This window comes from Hyla sarda, chromosome 10 (genome assembly GCF_029499605.1).
Source record: "Hyla sarda isolate aHylSar1 chromosome 10, aHylSar1.hap1, whole genome shotgun sequence".
NCBI classification, from domain to species: domain Eukaryota; kingdom Metazoa; phylum Chordata; class Amphibia; order Anura; family Hylidae; genus Hyla; species Hyla sarda.
Genome location: NC_079198.1, coordinates 185,242 through 207,612, shown reverse-complemented (window position 1 = coordinate 207,612; position 22,371 = coordinate 185,242). Strand labels below are relative to the sequence as shown.

General features: G+C 44.2%; 1 protein-coding gene across 1 annotated transcript; it reads right to left on the bottom strand.

Moving 5' to 3' along the window:
- Positions 1 to 1,861: 1,861 nt before the first annotated feature.
- Positions 1,862 to 14,355, bottom strand: LOC130294235 (dispanin subfamily A member 2b-like). The gene is made up of 3 exons (XM_056543820.1): positions 14,256 to 14,355; positions 6,583 to 6,749; positions 1,862 to 2,067 (listed from the first exon to the last, which is right to left on the bottom strand). Exons 1-3 carry the CDS (start codon positions 14,353 to 14,355, stop codon positions 1,906 to 1,908), a joined length of 429 nt encoding a protein of 142 aa, XP_056399795.1. The 3' UTR covers positions 1,862 to 1,905.
- Positions 14,356 to 22,371: the final 8,016 nt, after the last annotated feature.

Sequence of the window (22,371 nt, the reverse complement as noted above, 5' to 3'; positions counted from 1 at the left end):
CTCCCTCTCTGGTCTCCTCATCCAATCACTGCAGGCTACTCTGTAACCCATTCCTCTCTTGGTCTCCTCCTCCAATCACTGCAGGCTGCTCTGTAACCTATTCCTCTCTGGGTCTCCTCCTCCAATCACTGCAGGCTGCTCTGTAACCCCTTCCTCTCTGGTCTCCTCATCCAATCACTGCAGGCTGCTCTGTAACCCCTTCCCTTCTGGTCTCTTCCTCCAATCACTGTAGGCAGCTCTTTAACCCTTCCTCTCTTGGTCTCCTCCTCCAATCACTGCAGGCTGCTCTGTAACCCCTTCCTGTCCTGATCTCCTCTTCCAATCACTGCAGACTGCTCTGTAACCCCTTCCTCTCTGGGTCTCCTTCTCCAATCACTGCAGGCTGCTCTGTAACCCCTTCCTTTCCAGGTCTCCTCATCCAATCACTGCAGGCTGCTCTGTAACCCCTTCCTCTCTGGTCTCTTCATCCAATCACTGCAGGCTGCTCTGTAACCCCTTCCTCTCTGGTCTCTTCATCCAATCACTGCAGGCTGATCTTTAACCCCTTCCTTTCCAGGTCTCCTCATCCAATCACTGCAAACTGCTCTGTAACCCCTTCCTCTCTGGTCGCCTCATCCAATCACTGCAGGCTGCTCTGTAACCCCTTCCTCTCTGGGTCTCTTCATCCAATCACTGCAGGCTGCTGTGTAACCCCTTCCTCTCCAGTCTCCTCATCCAATCACTGCAGGCTGCTCTGTAACCCCTTCCTCTCTGGTCTCCTCATCCAATCACTGCAGGCTGCTCTGTAACCCCTTCCTCTCTGGTCTCCTCATCCAATCACTGCAGGCTGCTCTGTAACCCCTTCCTTTCTGGTCTCCTCCTCCAATTACTGCAGGCTACTCTGTAACCCCTTCCTCTCGTGTCTCTTCATCCAATCACTGCAGGCTGCTCTGTAACCCCTTCCTCTCTGGGTCTCCTCATCCAATCACTGCAGGCTGCTCTGTAACCCCTTCCTCTCTGGTCTCCTCATCCAATCACTGCAGGCTGCTCTGTAACCCCTTCCTCTCTGGTCTCCTCATCCAATCACTGCAGGCTGCTCTGTAACCCCTTCCTCTCTGTTTTCATTTTGCAGTCTGATAGGACAGGAGTGAGCACAGAGGATTTCTAGTCCCGCCCCCACTTCCTGGACCTTGTCCCTGCCTGCGCTTCTCCTGGGACATAGATGATGCTGCAGCCGGACAGGATAATGTTCTGGATGGTATGGGGACACCTGGTGGCCTTTTTTGTAAAAGCCATGATTTCTATATAAAGGAAATGCAATTTTCTTATGAGGTATATTAGAAAGGTTAAAGGAGAAATATTCTCCATAAAAACGTATTCCCTATCCGCAACATAGGAGGAAAGTTTTAGATCGTGGGGGGTCTGACTGCTGGGCCCCCCACTATTTCCTGTATGGGGCCCTGGCTCTCCCCGGGAACAGACCACGTCGACCTCTGCATGGGGTCCTGCTGAGAGCCTAGGCCCTGTACATGCGATTGCGGGGGTCCTAGCGGTCAGACCCCTACGATCTAAGTTTTTGTACATGATGTATAGTGATGTATAATGTTTTGCCAAAATGTACAACATATAGAAAGTTTTTGGCCGCACCCATTTAGCACAACAATATGAACCATTGGTGGTGTTATCTTACTAGAGTCCAGGGTAACTCCTTGGGAGCGCGGCAGATACCGGAGCTGACATCACCCCCAATACCCACCACCCTCCTCCATCACAGCCGCAGATAATGGACGCCATAAAGACGTTTACAACATTACAGCTCCTACTGACAAGTGCGGAATAATTGTGTCAGCCACATCGGTAGAAAACATGACAGGAGATGGCGGGAGTGTAAGAGGATTTTATTGAATATTTTCCCTCTCGGGGGTGTTATTCGGGAGGCTTATAGTGTAAAATAACGACAAAGTAAAGGATCAGAAAGATGATGGTTACAACCACGCCGATCACTGTGGCGGCGATATTCAGGTTTTTGGCGGTGCCGGAGTGCTTGGCGGCCAGGGAGGCGTTATTCTGGTGAGTGGCATCGCGGGTCTGTGGAGGAAAAGGAGAAATCATTAGTGATAGAAGGAACATGGACATTTATTACTGGGTGACAATATGGCCGCCATCATCACTCCCACAGCTCAGGTGACAGGTAATGTCGTGGCCATCATGGCTCCCACACAGGTTGTCATTCAGCTTTCCTGGTGCCCTGAAGGGCAATTCTACCCTTATAATAATAATACTTTATTATAATTCTTCATATTTCAGCTTGGGGAGAACATACAAACTCTTTGCAGATGTTGTCCCTGGTGGGATTTGAACCAAGGATCCCAGTGATAACCATTGAGCTGCCAAGGACCCATGCGAAAGCTGACATGGAGGCGCCATTGTCATCACCCCGATATAACAAAAAAACACAGAACAGAATTGTGAACAGATAGAAGACATTTGTTCCAGCAGCAAAACTCTGATAATCCGGCATCTAATATCCACGAGGGTATACAGTGTATATCCCACCACAGAACAACCTGTTACTCTGGAATCTCGCTTCCACCTCCGAGCCCCCCATAGTCTGGAATAGTCACTAATATTACAACAGTCCTGCCTCAAGTCCCAGGGGCATAAAGATTTGTTTAGTTGTGGAGGATGAAAAAAACATTGTGTAGGTCACCATCTTGTCCCTGACATCTTTGGACAGCTCTTTGGTCTGGGTGAAGAGTTTGGACTCTGATTGCCTCTGATTGTACAGGTAGCTCTCCCTTTAAAAGAGTGCTCCAAATCTCAGCTCCTTACCTGTATAAGAGAGTGCTCCTAATCTCAGCTCATTACCTGTATAAGAGAGTGCTCCTAATCTCAGCTCATTACCTGTATAAGAGAGTGCTCCTAATCTCAGCTCATTACCTGTATAAGAGAGTGCTCCTAATTTCAGCTCATTACCTGTATAAGAGAGTGCTCCTAATCTCAGCTCATTACCTGTATAAGAGAGTGCTTCTAATCTCAACTAATTACCTGTATAAGAGAGTGTTCCTAATCTCAGCTCCTTAGGCCCCTTTCACACTGCCATTGTGCCCTGTCGGAAAACACCCATTAGACTCTTTTTTTCTTTAATGCCTTTAACGTCCATTATCCGGACGGGCACAATGTGCAACCACGGGTCCTGACAGATCCCATTTATTATTATGGGGTCTGTTGGGCGCCGTTGTTTTTTAATGGGAGAAGCAGGAGAATAAGATGAATAGTTTTTCTCCTGCTATTCTCCCCGTGTTCCCTGACATGCGTTGCACTGCCGTGTCACAACCTGTATAAGAGAGTGCTCCTAATCTCAGCTACTTACCTGTATAAGAGAGTGCTCCTAATCTCAGCTACTTACCTGTATAAGAGAGTGCTCCTAATCTCATTTCTAATTTTTTTTACCTGTATAAGAGAGTGCTCCTAATCTCATTTCTAATTTTTTTTACCTGTATAAGAGAGTGTTCCTAATCTCAGCTCCTTACCTGTATAAAAGAGGGCTTCTTTTTTTCTTTTAACTGTTTATTTATTAAAGAATTTTTCTATAAAACATATTTTTTTCGACAGTATAGAAAAATATAAGTAAATAAACAAAGGTCATTACATGTTGACAAGACCAAGTTTAGTATGTTAGTCTGTATAAATCCGACTGTGGAGATTTTGGAAAGTCCAGATTATTTTCAGGAGTATCTGGGGGGGCAGGAAGGTACAATAGGTAGGAATAGAAGCCGTTTACTAACAAATAATGGAGTCAAGTATTTATGACAAATGATTACAGTGGAGATTAGTAAAACGTCACGACTTCCTCTGGGTCCGGATCGACAACACCTTGACATATGGTCGATAAACCAGACAACATGCAATAAAGAAGGAATAAAACAATACACATAAAGTAAGAGATAAAAAGAGGGAAGAACATAGAAAAAAACAAGATAGATAAATAAGGAAGATAAAGAGAGTATGAGAGAGAGTGCTTCTAATCTCAACTGTATCAAAGGCAGAAATCTTGCTGATTTATAGGGGGTCAAATACTTATTTCAGATCAGTTCATAACTTATGTAAATGTGTTTTTCTGGGTTTTTTGTTGTTCTTCCGTCTCTCACTGTTCAGATAAATCGTCAGTGCGAACGTACAAGATCACCAGGGGGGCAAATACTTTCTTCCTTTCATTCTATTCCTTTATTAAAGGGGAACTCCACTGGAAAACAGATTTTGTAAATTACTTCTATTTAAACATTTTAATCCTTCCAATACTTATCAGCTGTTATATGCTCCACAGGAAGTTCTTTTCTTTTTGAATTTCCTTCCTGTCTGACCACAGTGCTCTCTGCTGCCACCTCTGTCCATATCAGGAACTGTCCAGAGTAGAAGCAAATCCCCATAGCAAACCTCTCCTGCTCTGGACAGTTCCTGATATGGACAGAGGTGGCAGCAGAGAGCACTGTGGTCAGACAGGAAGGAAATTCAAAAAGAACTTGTGGAACATACAGCGGCTGATAAGTACTGGAAGGATTAAGATTTTTTAAAAGAAGTAATTTACCAATCTGTTTAACTTTCTGGCACCAGTTGATTAAATAAATAAATACATCAATAAAAAAAAAATTCCAGTGGAGTTCCCCTTTAACTCTTCATATTTGTTACATTGTACTTTATAACTTTAAGCAATGAAAAACGTTTTAATAAAACTTGTTGGACCATAAATCTTCAGCCTCCCAGACTGAGGACACAGAGGGGATCACATAGAGTAGGGATTCCCAACCAGGGCGCCTCCAGCTGTTGTAAAACTATAACTCCCAGCATATTGGATTATATAGTAGTATATAGTATAGGTCATTGTTTCCCAACCAGGGGAGCCTCCAGCTGTTGTAAAACTATAACTCCCAGCATGTTGGACTATATAGTAGTATATAGTATAGGTCAGTGCCTCCAGCTGTTGTAAAACTATAACTCCCAGCATGTTGGACTATATAGTAGAATATAGTATAGGTCAGTGTTTCCCAACCAGGGGAGCCTCCAGCTGTTGTAAAACTATAACTCCCAGCATGTTGGACCATATAGTAGTATATAGTATAGGTCAGTGTTTCCCAACCAGGGGTGCCTCCAGCTGTTGTAAAACTACAACTCCCAGCATGTTGGACCATATAGTAGTGTATAGTATAGGTCAGTGTTTCCCAACCAGGGCGCCTCCAGCTGTTGCAAAACTACAACTCCCAGCATGTTGGACTTTACAGTAGTATATAGCACTGGTCAGTGTTTCCCAACCAGGGGTGCCTCCAGCTGTCGTAAAACTACAACTCCCAGCATGTTGTACCATATAGTAGTATATACAGTAGTATAGGTCAGTGTTTCCCAACCAGGGGAGCCTCCAGCTGTTGCAAAACTACAACTCCCAGCATGTTGGACTATATAGTAGTATATAGTATAGGTCAGTATTTCCCAACCAGGGGAGCCTCCAGCTGTTGCAAAACTACAACTCCCAGCATGTTGGACTATATAGTAGTATACAGTATAGGTCAGTGTTTCCCAACCAGGGGAGCCTCCAGCTGTTGCAAAACTACAACTCCCAGCATGTTGGACCATATAGTAGTATATAGTATAGGTCAGTGTTTCCCAACCAGGGGTGCCTCCAGCTGTTTCAAAACTACAACTTCCAGCATGCCCGGACAGCCAACGGCTGTCCGGGCATGCTGGGGGTTGTAGTTTTGCAACAGCTGGAGGCGCCATGGTTGGGAAACAGTGACATAGAGGGTGCGGGGGAATGTCAGGGGGCGCGCGCCCCTTCTCCTCATGTACAATTCGCCTTTTGTTTCTGCAGATTTTTTGACAATTCTCTAAACATTTCCACATGTGAATTAACAATCCGGCGCATTTATTCTCCGCGCAGGCGCCATTTGCTTTTTTATAACATTCTTTTGGCAGAAACTTGTGGAATGTTTCACTTATAAACCATTGTGCAATATTCCCACTGCGGGGCGAGGGAGGGTGCGGAGGTCACATATGAGCAAGTGGGATGTTATAGCATCAATCCCCTCACAGCAGCACAGAGGGTTTCAGGGCAGGGTGGGCTGATCCTGTGGTGGTCACAGACTGTTACGGGGGCTGGAGGAGGAGGATTGTTAGGGGTAGTAAACAAGGCTTCGCTCCCTTTACTATTCCAGCTGAAAGAGACGTTTCTAACAACAGATAAACACGAAAAAAGAAAAAAAGAAAGAAAAAGTCAAAGGTGAAAAAGGAAAATGTGATAAAAAAAACCAAACAAACAATATAAAACCTGTGAAAACATGTGCAAGAAAAAAGAGTGCAAGGAATAAAAGAAACATAAGGAATAGGAAAGGATAAAAACAAAGAAATAAAAGGAAACACAAAAGAATTATAAGAAAAGAGCAAAAGTAACAAACAAGAAATAAATAAAACTAAAGAAAAAACTAAAACAACTAAAGAAAATAACTTTATAAACAACGTAAAAGTTACAGAAACAAAATCACTGTAAAATATAAGAGAAATAAAATAATAAGGGAAAAATATAAAAGGATTTGAGGTTTTTTCGGACGTTACCTTGATGGAGAAGATGAGGGCGGCGATCCCGAGCGGCAGACAGCAGCAGATCAGGTTAATGATGGACCAAACCAAATAATCCTTCTGGGGGGGCTGATAGGACACAGGTCCCGGCTGCATCGTCACCACGTTAGAGGCCGGTTGGTACATTTTATTATTGTTTCCTTCTGATCACAACTGTCGACTTGTGTGATAATCGTTCCGTCTGTTCCGCTCTGGGGTGGAGATGACTTTATATAAGGAGGTGGAGTTCACAGCACGAGAAATCATTGGCATATTTTATAGGGCTCCTTAAAGAGCAACACATTACATTACTGATCCTGTATTATACTCCAGAGCTGCACTCACTATTCTGCTGGTGAGGTCACTGTGTACATACATTACATTACTTATCCTGTACTGATCCTGAGTTATATCCTGTATTATACCCCAGAGCTGTACTCACTATTCTGCTGGTGAGATCACTGTGTACATACATTACATTACTTATCCTGTACTGATCCTGAGTTATATACTGTATTATACTCCGGAGCTGTACTCACTATTCTGCTGGTGAGGTCACTGTGTACATACATTACATTACTTATCCTGTACTGATCCTGAGTTATATACTGTATTATACTCCGGAGCTGTACTCACTATTCTGCTGGTGAGGTCACTGTGTACATACATTATATTACTTATCCTGTACTGATCCTGAGTTATATCCTGTATTATACTCCAGAGCTGTACTCACTATTCTGCTGGTGAGGTCACTGTGTACATTACATTACTTATCCTGTACTGATCCTGAGTTATATCCTGTATTATACTCCAGAGCTGTACTCACTATTCTGCTGGTGAGATCACTGTGTATATACATTACATTACTTATCCTGTACTGATCCTGAGTTATATCCTGTATTATACTTCAGAGCTGTACTCACTATTCTGCTGGTGAGGTCACTGTGTACATACATTACATTACTTATCCTGTACTGATCCTGAGTTATATCCTGTATTATACTCCAGAGCTGTACTCACTATTCTGCTGGTGAGGTCACTGTGTACATACATTACATTACTTATCCTGTACTGATCCTGAGTTATATCCTGTATTATACTCCAGAGCTGTACTCACTATTCTGCTGGTGAGGTCACTGTGTACATACATCACATTACTTATCCTGTACTGATCCTGAGTTATATCCTGTATTATACTCCAGAGCTGTACTCACTATTCTGCTGGTGAGATCACTGTGTACATACATTACATTACTTATCCTGTACTGATCCTGAGTTATATCCTGTATTATACTCCAGAGCTGTACTCACTATTCTGCTGGTGAGGTCACTGTGTACATACATTACATTACTTATCCTGTACTGATCCTGAGTTATATCCTGTATTATACTCCAGAGCTGTACTCACTATTCTGCTGGTGAGATCACTGTGTACATACATTACATTACTTATCCTGTACTGATCCTGAGTTATATCCTGTATTATACTCCAGAGCTGTACTCACTATTCTGCTGGTGAGGTCACTGTGTACATACATTACATTACTTATCCTGTACTGATCCTGAGTTATATCCTGTATTATACCCCAGAGCTGTACTCACTATTCTGCTGGTGAGATCACTGTGTACATACATTACATTACTTATCCTGTACTGATCCTGAGTTATATCCTGTATTATACTCCAGAGCTGTACTCACTATTCTGCTGGTGAGGTCACTGTGTACATTACATTACTTATCCTGTACTGATCCTGAGTTATATCCTGTATTATACTCCAGAGCTGTACTCACTATTCTGCTGGTGAGATCACTGTGTATATACATTACATTACTTATCCTGTACTGATCCTGAGTTATATCCTGTATTATACTTCAGAGCTGTACTCACTATTCTGCTGGTGAGGTCACTGTGTACATACATTACATTACTTATCCTGTACTGATCCTGAGTTATATCCTGTATTATACTCCAGAGCTGTACTCACTATTCTGCTGGTGAGGTCACTGTGTACATACATTACATTACTTATCCTGTACTGATCCTGAGTTATATCCTGTATTATACTCCAGAGCTGTACTCACTATTCTGCTGGTGAGGTCACTGTGTACATTACATTACTTATCCTGTACTGATCCTGAGTTATATCCTGTATTATACTCCAGAGCTGTACTCACTATTCTGCTGGTGAGATCACTGTGTATATACATTACATTACTTATCCTGTACTGATCCTGAGTTATATCCTGTATTATACTTCAGAGCTGTACTCACTATTCTGCTGGTGAGGTCACTGTGTACATACATTACATTACTTATCCTGTACTGATCCTGAGTTATATCCTGTATTATACTCCAGAGCTGTACTCACTATTCTGCTGGTGAGGTCACTGTGTACATACATTACATTACTTATCCTGTACTGATCCTGAGTTATATCCTGTATTATACTCCAGAGCTGTACTCACTATTCTGCTGGTGAGGTCACTGTGTACATACATCACATTACTTATCCTGTACTGATCCTGAGTTATATCCTGTATTATACTCCAGAGCTGTACTCACTATTCTGCTGGTGAGATCACTGTGTACATACATTACATTACTTATCCTGTACTGATCCTGAGTTATATCCTGTATTATACTCCAGAGCTGTACTCACTATTCTGCTGGTGAGGTCACTGTGTACATACATTACATTACTTATCCTGTACTGATCCTGAGTTATATCCTGTATTATACTCCAGAGCTGTACTCACTATTCTGCTGGTGAGATCACTGTGTACATACATTACATTACTTATCCTGTACTGATCCTGAGTTATATCCTGTATTATACTCCAGAGCTGTACTCACTATTCTGCTGGTGAGGTCACTGTGTACATACATTACATTACTTATCCTGTACTGATCCTGAGTTATATCCTGTATTATACCCCAGAGCTGTACTCACTATTCTGCTGGTGAGATCACTGTGTACATACATTACATTACTTATCCTGTACTGATCCTGAGTTATATCCTGTATTATACTCCAGAGCTGTACTCACTATTCTGCTGGTGAGGTCACTGTGTACATTACATTACTTATCCTGTACTGATCCTGAGTTATATCCTGTATTATACTCCAGAGCTGTACTCACTATTCTGCTGGTGAGATCACTGTGTATATACATTACATTACTTATCCTGTACTGATCCTGAGTTATATCCTGTATTATACTTCAGAGCTGTACTCACTATTCTGCTGGTGAGGTCACTGTGTACATACATTACATTACTTATCCTGTACTGATCCTGAGTTATATCCTGTATTATACTCCAGAGCTGTACTCACTATTCTGCTGGTGAGGTCACTGTGTACATACATTACATTACTTATCCTGTACTGATCCTGAGTTATATCCTGTATTATACTCCAGAGCTGTACTCACTATTCTGCTGGTGAGGTCACTGTGTACATACATCACATTACTTATCCTGTACTGATCCTGAGTTATATCCTGTATTATACTCCAGAGCTGTACTCACTATTCTGCTGGTGAGATCACTGTGTACATACATTACATTACTTATCCTGTACTGATCCTGAGTTATATCCTGTATTATACTCCAGAGCTGTACTCACTATTCTGCTGGTGAGGTCACTGTGTACATACATTACATTACTTATCCTGTACTGATCCTGAGTTATATCCTGTATTATACTCCAGAGCTGTACTCACTATTCTGCTGGTGAGATCACTGTGTACATACATTACATTACTTATCCTGTACTGATCCTGAGTTATATCCTGTATTATACTCCAGAGCTGTACTCACTATTCTGCTGGTGAGGTCACTGTGTACATACATTACATTACTTATCCTGTACTGATCCTGAGTTATATCCTGTATTATACCCCAGAGCTGTACTCACTATTCTGCTGGTGAGATCACTGTGTACATACATTACATTACTTATCCTGTACTGATCCTGAGTTATATCCTGTATTATACTCCAGAGCTGTACTTACTATTCTGCTGGTGAGGTTACTGTGTACATACATTACATTACTTATCCTGTACTGATCCTGAGTTATATCCTGTATTATACTCCAGAGCTGTACTCACTATTCTGCTGGTGAGATCACTGTGTACATACATTACTTATCCTGTACTGATCCTGTACTGATCCTGTACTGATCCTGTACTGATCCTGAGTTATATCCTGTACTGTTCCTGAGTTATATCCTGTACTGATCCTGAGTTATATCCTGTATTATACTCCAGAGCTGCACTCACTATTCTGCTGGTGAGGTCACTGTGTACATACATTACATTACTTATCCTGTACTGATCCTGAGTTATATCCTGTATTATACCCCAGAGCTGCACTCACTATTCTGCTGGTGAGGTCACTGTGTACATACATTACATTACTTATCCTGTACTGATCCTGAGTTATATCCTGTATTATACTCCAGAGCTGTACTCACTATTCTGCTGGTGAGATCACTGTGTACATACATTACATTACTTATCCTGTACTGATCCTGAGTTATATCCTGTATTATACCCCAGAGCTGTACTCACTATTCTGCTGGTGAGGTCACTGTGTACATACATTACATTACTGATCCTGTACTGATCCTGAGTTATATCCTGTATTATACCCCAGAGCTGTAGTCACGCCCTGCTCGTGATGTCACGGTCACGCCCCCTCAATGCAAGTCTATGGTAGGGGCGTGACCGTGATGTCATGAGCCTCTGGAGATGCATCTAATGATCTAAACAAATGTCGGGTGCAGCAGGGAGATCAGACAACTCATTCCCTATCCTTTGGATAGGAGATAAGATGTGTAGGAACAGAGTTCCCCTTTAAATGGGCACTGTCAGATACAATAACTTTTGATATGTTATAAACAATAGGTTTTGCAATTGCTTTCATCAGAAAATTTTCAGTATTTCATACTAAAAAAGGCAGTAAAAAAAACTGGCCACTAGGGGTCCCCCTGCCTCCTGGGACATGTACCAGTCCTGCAGTGTCCAGTGGTCATGGACCCGTCATGGACACAATGAGTGATTGTCAGGGCTGCAGGCAGATCCAGGGCCCTCTGTGAGTTAGAGCAGAGTGAGGAAGAAGGGGGAGGAGTTATCACAGTGAGGAGAAGAGAGGGACACACCCCCTGCCTCTGCATGGACAGAAACCTCACAGAGCAAGTAAATAAAGGTAATTCTGAGAGAAATATAGGTTGTAGACACATAAAAATTACATGTACATGATCAGGATGAGGAACTGAGTAACATATAACTAGTGATGAGTGGCATGTGCCATATTCAAATTCGAGATATTTCGCAAATATATGGATGAATATTTTTTCCTATATTCGCGAATTCGTAATGAAATTCGCAAAATGCGCATGCGCGATTATATCTTTCAACTAACTACTCTCCTATTGGTTGCTAGGGATGTTGCTAACCTCTGACAATTGTATTTACATCCTTCTCATTGGCCCACAAGCTGGAAGCAGAGACGAGGGGGGAGGGGTGATTACTTTTTATTTACACAGTATATATCATTCATCAAATCATTATAAAAAAAAACGAATATTTGTCATAACGAATACATATCGCTATATTCTAAATATTTGCGAAATCGCGGAGTGCCGATATTTGCGATAAAAATTTGCTATTCGATTATTCGCGCTCAACACTACGTATGACAGTTTTTTTCGGTTGGGCGAGGGGGGGGGGGGGGATTGGACAGGTACGCTTTAAAGAACTGGTAAATTCCACCTCACCTGACTAAACTAAAGGGAGTAAGAAACGCTAAAGAGGGTTCGATGTCATCTTTATTTCTATAGGGCAGTGGTCTTCAACTTGTGGACCTCCAGCTGTTGCAAAACTACAACTCCCAGCATGTCCTGACAATTGTTGCATTAATGCATTTCCTTAATGGAACTGGGTCATGTGATCACTAGTCGGACCCACAAAAAAAAATCACAGTGCCTAATGCAGTGTTTTCCAACCAGGGTGTCTCCAGCTGTTGCAAAACTACAACTCCCAGCATGCCCGGACAGCCGTTGGCTGTCCGGGCTTGCTGGGAGTTGTAGTTTTGCAACATCTGGAGGTCCGCAGGTTGAAGACCACTGCTATAGGGCTCAGTGTTCTTCATAGGTTTATGTTGTTTATTACGGTGTGAACAGCGTCTTATTATCTCGTTTGCTGACGAACCCTAAATCGTGTCTATTTCTTCCAGCCACTTTCCGTTTTTGCATTTTTTAATCCTCTAATCATGATCCCCCGGGGCTGCCAGGCGGTTCCACCCCGTCCTGTCCTGTCTCCCACATAGTCGGGTCTGAACGGTTCCTTTTAGGACTAATCAGTTTCCTGACGGGTATATGGACTTCTCCACACACAATGGGTGTCAGGACACGTATCTAATATTGTTCACTTCCATTAAAACCTCACGTTATTAGAACAATCGATTCGTTAGCCGCAGCGCGCCTTATGTCCTGTAGACAATATGGCGCGGATTGTGTAGCCTTCAATATGTAAACTGCATGACTGGCCTCCTTAAAGGGGTACTCTGCCGAGAAACATCTTATGCCCTTTCCAAAGGATGGGGATAAGATGTACGATTGCGGGGGTCCCGCTGCTGGGGACCCCCATGATCTCCAGCGCGGCACCCTGGTCATCCGTGCATGGCGTGAACTCCTCCTCCTTACTTACTGTGGGGGGGGGGGGACCCTGCTGCCTACACCTACTGTGGGGGGCCCTGCTGCCTACATCTACTTTGGGGGTCCCTACTGCCTACACCTACTTTGGGGGGGATTGTTCTGCCTTCACCAACTGTGGGGGAACCCTGCTGCCTACACCTACTGTATGGGGACCCTGCTGCCTACACCTACTGTTGGGGGACCCTGTTGCCTACACCTACTGTGGGGGGGATTGTTCTGCCTTCACCAACTGTGGGGGAACCCTGCTGCCTACACCTACTGTATGGGGACCCTGCTGCCTACACCTACTGTTGGGGGACCCTGTTGCCTACACCTACTGTGGGGGGGATTGTTCTGCCTTCACCAACTGTGGGGGAACCCTGCTGCCTACACCTACTGTATGGGGACCCTGCTGCCTACACCTACTGTTGGGGGACCCTGTTGCCTACCCCTACTGTGGGGAAACTCTGTTGACTACCCCTACTAGGGGGGAACTCTGTTGCCTACCCCTACTGTGGGGGAACTCTGCTGCCTACACCTACTGTGGGGTTAACTCTGCTGCCTACACCTACTGTGGGGGTAACTCTGCTGCCTACACCCACTGCGGGGAACTCTGCTGCCTACACCCGCTATGGGGGAACTCTGCTGCCTACACCTAATGCAAGGAACTCTGCTTCCTACACATAATGTGGGGGACTATCTACTATGTTCCTGCCTAGCTAATATGGGAACAAACTACTAAACTAATAGGAGGGCTACCTACTACCTACATAGGGTTTTTTCCTAATGCCCCTCCAGACTAGATTCTGGATCCGTCACTGGGTGGAGGGGGAGCTGGCTACCTACTTGACTAACTCCCTGGCAACTTAACTTTGTACCTGGATACCTAACTACAGAAGGTAGGTGGAGAACAGCACTGGACCCATCCACTGTGCCCGTGGTCACCTGGACTGCCAATCCAGAAAACAACCATGGAGAGACGCAAAGTCCACAGCACCATTCTGGAGGCTCCAGGCAGTGAAAATAGAGCTGAAACGTTGCTTTTTGTAACCAATAAACTTCAGCTCCATTTTCACCGACCGGAGCCTCCAGACTGGTGCTGTGGACTTTGCGTCTCTCTATGGAGGCCTAACTAACTGCCTATATACCTGGCTATCTAACTACCTATTTATATTCCTACCTACCTACATACAAACTATTTACCTGGCTACCTACCTACCTTCCCTTTTACTGTGCAGGACACCAAGGCGGTCTTTATAACAGGGGTTTATAGATAAGAAGATTGTGTATTGGCGCTGAATATATGCAGAGTCTGACATGTTTGTCCTGCAGATGTTAAGAGATGGACATGGCGGTCGGATCCGGACGGAGAAGAAAAGGAAAGAGGACGCGGCTGATCAGAAAAGATGTAATTGTGACTTCCTAGATGTAACTGTAATCACTTATATAATATACAGAACCTGTGTACAGCTGATATCTACCTCTATATGGTCCTGTATTGAATCACTTATATGATATACTGATCCATGGTAAAGCTGATATCTACCTCTATAGTCCTGTATATAATCACTTATATGATATACAGATCCTGTGTACAGCTGATATCTACTGCCATATGGTCCTGTATATAATCACTTATATGGTATATAGATCCTGTGTACAGCTAATATCTACCTCTATATGGCCGTGTATAGAATCACTTATATGATATACAGATCCGGTGTACAGCTGATATCTACCTCTATATGGTCCTGTATATAATCACTTATATGGCATACAGATCCTGTGTACAGCTAATATCTACATCTATATGGTCCTGTATAGAATCACTTATATGATATACAGATACAGTGTACAGCGGATATCTACTTCTATAGTCCTGTATATAATCACTTATATGATATACAGATCCTGTGTACAGCTGATATCTACTACCATATGGTCCTGTATATAATGACTTATATCGTATATAGATCCTGTGTACAGCTAATATCTACCTCTATATGGTCCTGTATAGAATCACTTATATGATATACAGATCCTGTGTACAGCTGATATCTACATCTATATGGTCCTGTATAGAATCACTTATATGATATACAGATCTAGGGTAAAGCTGATATCTACCTCTATAGTCCTGTATATAATCACTTATATGATATACAGCTCCTGTGTACAGCTGATATCTACTGCCATATGGTCCTGTATATAATGACTTATATGGTATATAGATCCTGTGTACAGCTAATATCTACCTCTATATGGTCCTGTATAGAATCACTTATATGATATACAGATCCTGGGTACAGCTGATATCTACCTCTATATGGTCCTATTTATAATCACTTATATGGCATACAGATCCTGTGTACAGCTGATATCTACATCTATATGGTCCTGTATAGAATCATTTATATGATATACAGATACAGTGTACAGCGGATATCTACCTCTATAGTCCTGTATATAATCACTTATATGATATACAGATCCTGTGTACAGCTGATATCTACTGCCATATGGTCCTGTATATAATGACTTATATCGTATATAGATCCTGTGTACAGCTAATATCTACCTCTATATGGTCCTGTATAGAATCACTTATATGATATACAGATCCTGTGTACAGCTGATATCTACCTCTATATGGTCCTGTATAGAATCACTTATATGATATACAGATCCTGTGTACAGCTAATATCTACCTCTATATGGTCCTGTATATAATCACTTATATGGTATACAGATCCTGTGTAGTATACTGGTCTGTGTATAGTGGTTTAATTCAGTACAGTATGGCGGTATTATCCAGTTATTGTGTGGTGGTCTATATTTACTCCATATATACTGGAATTTTTAATCATGGAAAATTATTTTAACTACCTTAAAGTGTTTCTTATATATAATATTTAGTATATTTTGTGTGTAGGGGTGGGGGAGGGATTTGGGTAGAATAGGGGCAGAAGTGTGACCAGCAGCAGAGCATCGCAGGGGGCCCAGGGGGCTCAGATGACACTGATCAATGCTATGACACAGAACAGTGTATGTAATCTAATCCAAGGATCGCATGTAATAGTCCCCTATGGGGAATAAAAAAAAGTGTAAAGAACGTTAAAAAAAAGTAAATAAATGTGAATTAACTCCTTCCCTAATGTTTGAATCCCCAAACTTTTCCCATAAAAAAATGTAAACAAAAATAAAAATGAACACATATGGTATCTCCGTGTGCGTAAATGTCCGAACTATAAAATCTAATGTTACTTTAACCGCATTGTCAGTATCGTATACGTAAAAAAAAAATACCAATCTTCAAAATTGCGTATTTTTAGTCATTTTATATATCCTAAATATGTATAACAAAAATAGAGAAACAGAAGCAGGGCCGCACATCCACCATTTGTATTTTGATCTACTCTCCACCTCCCTAACCTAACACAGGGGGAAGGACCCAGTGGCCAGGCAGCCCCACTGCTGCCCAACCAACCCCCTGGCTCCGGGCCTCTCCACCCCACAGATAGGGGCGCCACCAAAAAAATCCCGGCCCTGCTTATTTACATAAATAATTATATATGCGTGACATCACAGGATACACATATGTATGGGAAATGTCCTATCTCTCCTTATACGGGGCCTGTATGAGGGTCATTTTTTGCCCCTGATCTGGACCATTTTTGTTTTGATGGGACTTTTTGATCGCTTTTTTTATTTTTTTTTAGCAAAAACAGGAGTTGCAGTTAGCTACTAACTACAACTCCCAGCATGCCCTGATACAGCCTCTGGTTCAGCAACTGCCCTAAACGAAAACTACAACTCCCAGAATGTTGGACCATATAGTAGTATATAGTATAGGTCAGGGTTTTCCATCCAGGGTGTCTCCAGCTGTTGCAAAACAACAACTCCAAGCATGCCCAGCTGGGAGTTGTAATTTTGCAACAGTTGGAGGTACCCTGGATGGAAAACACTGCATTAAGCACTGTGAGTTTTTGTGGGTCAGACTGGTGATCACATGACCCAGTTACAGTAATGAAATGAATCGATGAAACGGATGTCTGGGCATGCTGGGAGTTGTAGTATTGCAGCAGCTGGAGGCACCCTGGATGGGATTTCCTGTAGTAGGAGAAGCACACACGAGACACCCAAAATCCAAGTGCTACTAATGTATCCAATGTATCCGAGCATTTCACAGGGGAAACCTCCAGCTTTCCTTTCTGAGGCACAGAGAGGGGCGGACACTGGCATCACTCACTAATACACAGGAAACATATTGGACTTAACCCTTTAGATTAATCTACTCTTGTAGTTTGCATTATTCTGTTTATTGTTTTATATGAATGTCATGTGATGTATAACTACTATATATCCTGATCACATAGAGATAGCAGCAGTATACAGATAGAGCTGGAGGGGAGGGGTATAACTACTATGTATCCTGATCCTATAGAGATAGCAGCAGTATACAGATAGAGCTGGAGGAGACGTGTATAACTACTATATATCCTGATCACATAGAGATAGCAGCAGTATACAGATAGAGCTGGAGGGGAGGGGTATAACTACTATGTATCCTGATCCTATAGAGATAGCAGCAGTATACAGATAGAGCTGTAAGGAAGGTGTATAACTACTATATATACTGATCACATAGAGATAGCAGCAGTATACAGATAGAGCTGGGGGGGGGGGTGTATAACTACTATATATCCTGATCACATAGAGATAGCAGCAGTATACAGATAGAGCTGGAGGGGAGAGGTGTATAACTAATATATCCTGATCACATAGAGATAGCAGCAGTATACAGATAGAGCTGGAGGGGAGGTGTATAATTACTATATATCCTGATCACATAGAGATAGCAGCAGTATACAGATAGAGCTGGAGGAGAGGTGTATAACTACTATATATCCTGATCACATAGAGATAGCAGCAGTATACAGATAGAGCTGGAGGGGAGGTGTATAACTACTATATATCCTGATCACATAGAGATAGCAGCAGTATACAGATAGAGCTGGAGGGTGTATAACTACTATACATCCTGATCACATAGAGATAGCAGCAGTATACAGATAGAGCTGGAGGGTGTATAACTACTATACATCCTGATCACATAGAGATAGCAGCAGTATACAGATAGAGCTGGAGGGTGTATAACTACTATACATCCTGATCACATAGAGATAGCAGCAGTATACAGATAGAGCTGGAGGGTGTATAACTACTATACATCCTGATCACATAGAGATAGCAGCAGTATACAGATAGAGCTGGAGGGGAGGTGTTTAACTACTATATATCCTGATCACATAGAGATAGCAGCAGTATACAGATAGAGCTGGAGGGGAGTTGTATAACTACTATATATCCTGATCCCATAGAGATAGCAGCAGTATACAGATAGAGCTGGAGGGGAGGTGTATAACTACTATATATCCTGATCACATAGAGATAGCAGCAGTATACAGATACAGTTGGAGGGGAGGGGTATAACTACTATTTATCCTGATCACATAGAGATAGCAGCAGTATACAGATAGAGCTGGAGGGGAGGTGTATAACTACTATATATCCTGATCACATATAGATAGCAGCAGTATACAGATAGAGCTAGAGGGGAGACGTGTATAACTACTATACATCCTGATCACATAGAGATAGCAGCAGTATACAGATAGAGCTGGAGGGGAGGTGTATAACTACTATATATCCTGATCCCATAGATATAGCAGCAGTATACAGATAGAGCTGGAGGGGAGGGGTCTGAGAGTTAGCAGGAGGGGTCTGATAGGTGATGTCATCCTGTAGTTCACAGGAAGTCAGCTGACCCAGGACATATCACTCCTTCTGACACATCAAGCATTGTGACTTTCTATGGGTCAGACTGGTGATCACATGACCTAGTTACAGTAATGGTCTGCATGGATGCAGCTGTTCTAAGAAAAAAACATATGGTGCTGTAGCACAAGTGATGGTGATTGTGCATGATAAGGACAAAGAAAATTTGGAGTGCTCCTTTACCATACCCTGGAGTGCTCCTTTACAATATCCCGGAGTATTCCTTTACCATACCCCGGAGTGCTCCTTTACCACACCCCGGAGTGCTCCTTTACCATATCCCGGAGGGCTCCTTTACCATATCCCGGAGTGCTCCTTTACCATACACCGGAGTGCTCCTTTACCATACCCCGGAGTGCTCCTTTACCATATCCCGGAGTGCCCCTTTACCATACACCGGAGTGCTCCTTTACCATACCCCGGAGTGCCCCTTTACCATACACCGGAGTGCTCCTTTACCATACCCCGGAGTGCTCCTTTACCATACCCCGGAGTGCTCCTTTACCATACCCCGGAGTGCTCCTTTACCATATCCCGGAGTGCTCCTTTACCATATCCCGGAGTGCCCCTTTACCATACACCGGAGTGCTCCTTTACCATACCCCGGAGTGCCCCTTTACCATACACCGGAGTGCTCCTTTACCATACCCCGGAATGCTCCTTTACCATACCCCGGAGTGCTCCTTTACCATACCCCGGAGTGCTCCTTTACCATATCCCGGAGTGCTCCTTTACCATATCCCGGAGTGCTCCTTTACCATATCCCGGAGTGCCCCTTTACCATACACCGGAGTGCCCCTTTACCATATCCCGGAGTGCTCCTTTACCATACCCCGGAATGCTCCTTTACCATACCCCGGAGTGCCCCTTTACCATACACCGGAGTGCTCCTTTACCATACCCCGGAATGCTCCTTTACCATACCCCGGAATGCCCCTTTACCATACACCGGAGTGCCCCTTTACCATATCCCGGAGTGCTCCTTTACCATACCCCGGAATGCTCCTTTACCATACCCCGGAGTGCCCCTTTACCATACACCGGAGTGCTCCTTTACCATACCCCGGAATGCTCCTTTACCATACCCCGGAATGCTCCTTTACCATACCCCGGAGTGCTCCTTTACCATACCCCGGAGTGCTCCTTTACCATATCCCGGAGTGCTCCTTTACCATACCCCGGAGTGCTCCTTTACCATACCCCGGAGTGCTCCTTTACCATACACCGGAGTGCTCCTTTTCCATACCCCGGAGTGCTCCTTTACCATACCCCGGAGTGCTCCTTTACCATACACCGGAGTGCTCCTTTACCATACCCCGGAGTGCTCCTTTACCATACCCCGGAGTGCTCCTTTACCATACCCCGGAGTGCTCCTTTACCATACCCCGGAGTGCTCCTTTACCATACCCCGGAGTGCTCCTTTACCATACCCCGGAGTGCTCCTTTACCATACCCCGGAGTGCTCCTTTACCATATCCCGGAGTGCTCCTTTACCATATCCCGGAGTGCTCCTTTACCATATCCCGGAGTGCCCCTTTACCATACACCGGAGTGCTCCTTTACCATACCCCGGAGTGCTCCTTTACCATACCCCGGAGTGCTCCTTTACCATACACCGGAGTGCTCCTTTTCCATACCCCGGAGTGCTCCTTTACCATACCCCGGAGTGCTCCTTCACCATATCCCGGAGTGCTCCTTTACCATATCCCGGAGTGCTCCTTTACCATATCCCGGAGTGCCCCTTTACCATACACCGGAGTGCTCCTTTACCATACCCCGGAGTGCTCCTTTACCATACCCCAGAGTGCTCCTTTACCATACACCGGAGTGCTCCTTTTCCATACCCCGGAGTGCTCCTTTACCATACCCCGGAGTGCTCCTTTACCATACACCGGAGTGCTCCTTTACCATACCCCGGAGTGCTCCTTTACCATACCCCGGAGTGCTCCTTTACCATACCCCGGAGTGCTCCTTTACCATATCCCGGAGTGCTCCTTTACCATACCCCGGAGTGCTCCTTTACCATACACCGGAGTGCTCCTTTACCATATCCCGGAGTGCTCCTTTACCATATCCCGGAGTGCCCCTTTACCATACACCGGAGTGCTCCTTTACCATACCCCGGAGTGCTCCTTTACCATACCCCGGAGTGCTCCTTTACCATACACCGGAGTGCTCCTTTTCCATACCCCGGAGTGCTCCTTTACCATACCCCGGAGTGCTCCTTTACCATACACCGGAGTGTCCCTTTACCATACACCGGAGTGCTCCTTTACCATACCCCGGAGTGCTCCTTTACCATACCCCGGAGTGCTCCTTTACCATACACCGGAGTGCTCCTTTACCATACCCCGGAGTGCTCCTTTACCATACCCCGGAGTGCTCCTTTACCATACCCCGGAGTGCTCCTTTACCATATCCCGGAGTGCTCCTTTACCATATCCCGGAGTGCCCCTTTACCATACACCGGAGTGCTCCTTTACCATACCCCGGAGTGCTCCTTTACCATACCCCGGAGTGCTCCTTTACCATACCCCGGAGTGCTCCTTTACCATACCCCGGAGTGCTCCTTTACCATACACCGGAGTGCTCTTTTACCATACACCGGAGTGCTCCTTTACCATACCCCGGAGTGCTCCTTTACCATACCCCGGAGTGCTCCTTTACCATATCCCGGAGTGCTCCTTTACCATATCCCGGAGTGCCCCTTTACCATACACCGGAGTGCTCCTTTACCATACCCCGGAGTGCTCCTTTACCATACCCCGGAGTGCTCCTTTACCATACCCCGGAGTGCTCCTTTACCATACCCCGGAGTGCTCCTTTACCATACACCGGAGTGCTCCTTTACCATACCCCGGAGTGCTCCTTTACCATACACCGGAGTGCTCCTTTACCATACACCGGAGTGCTCCTTTACCATACCCCGGAGTGCTCCTTTACCATACCCCGGAGTGCTCCTTTACCATACACCGGAGTGCTCCTTTACCATACACCGGAGTGCTCCTTTACCATACACCGGAGTGCTCCTTTACCATACACCGGAGTGCTCCTTTACCATACACCGGAGTGCTCCTTTACCATACACCGGAGTGCTCCTTTACCATACACCGGAGTGCTCCTTTACCATACACCGGAGTGCTCCTTTACCATACACCGGAGTGCTCCTTTACCATACACCGGAGTGCTCCTTTACCATACACCGGAGTGCTCCTTTACCGTATCATATGTGACAGGAGGAATAACAA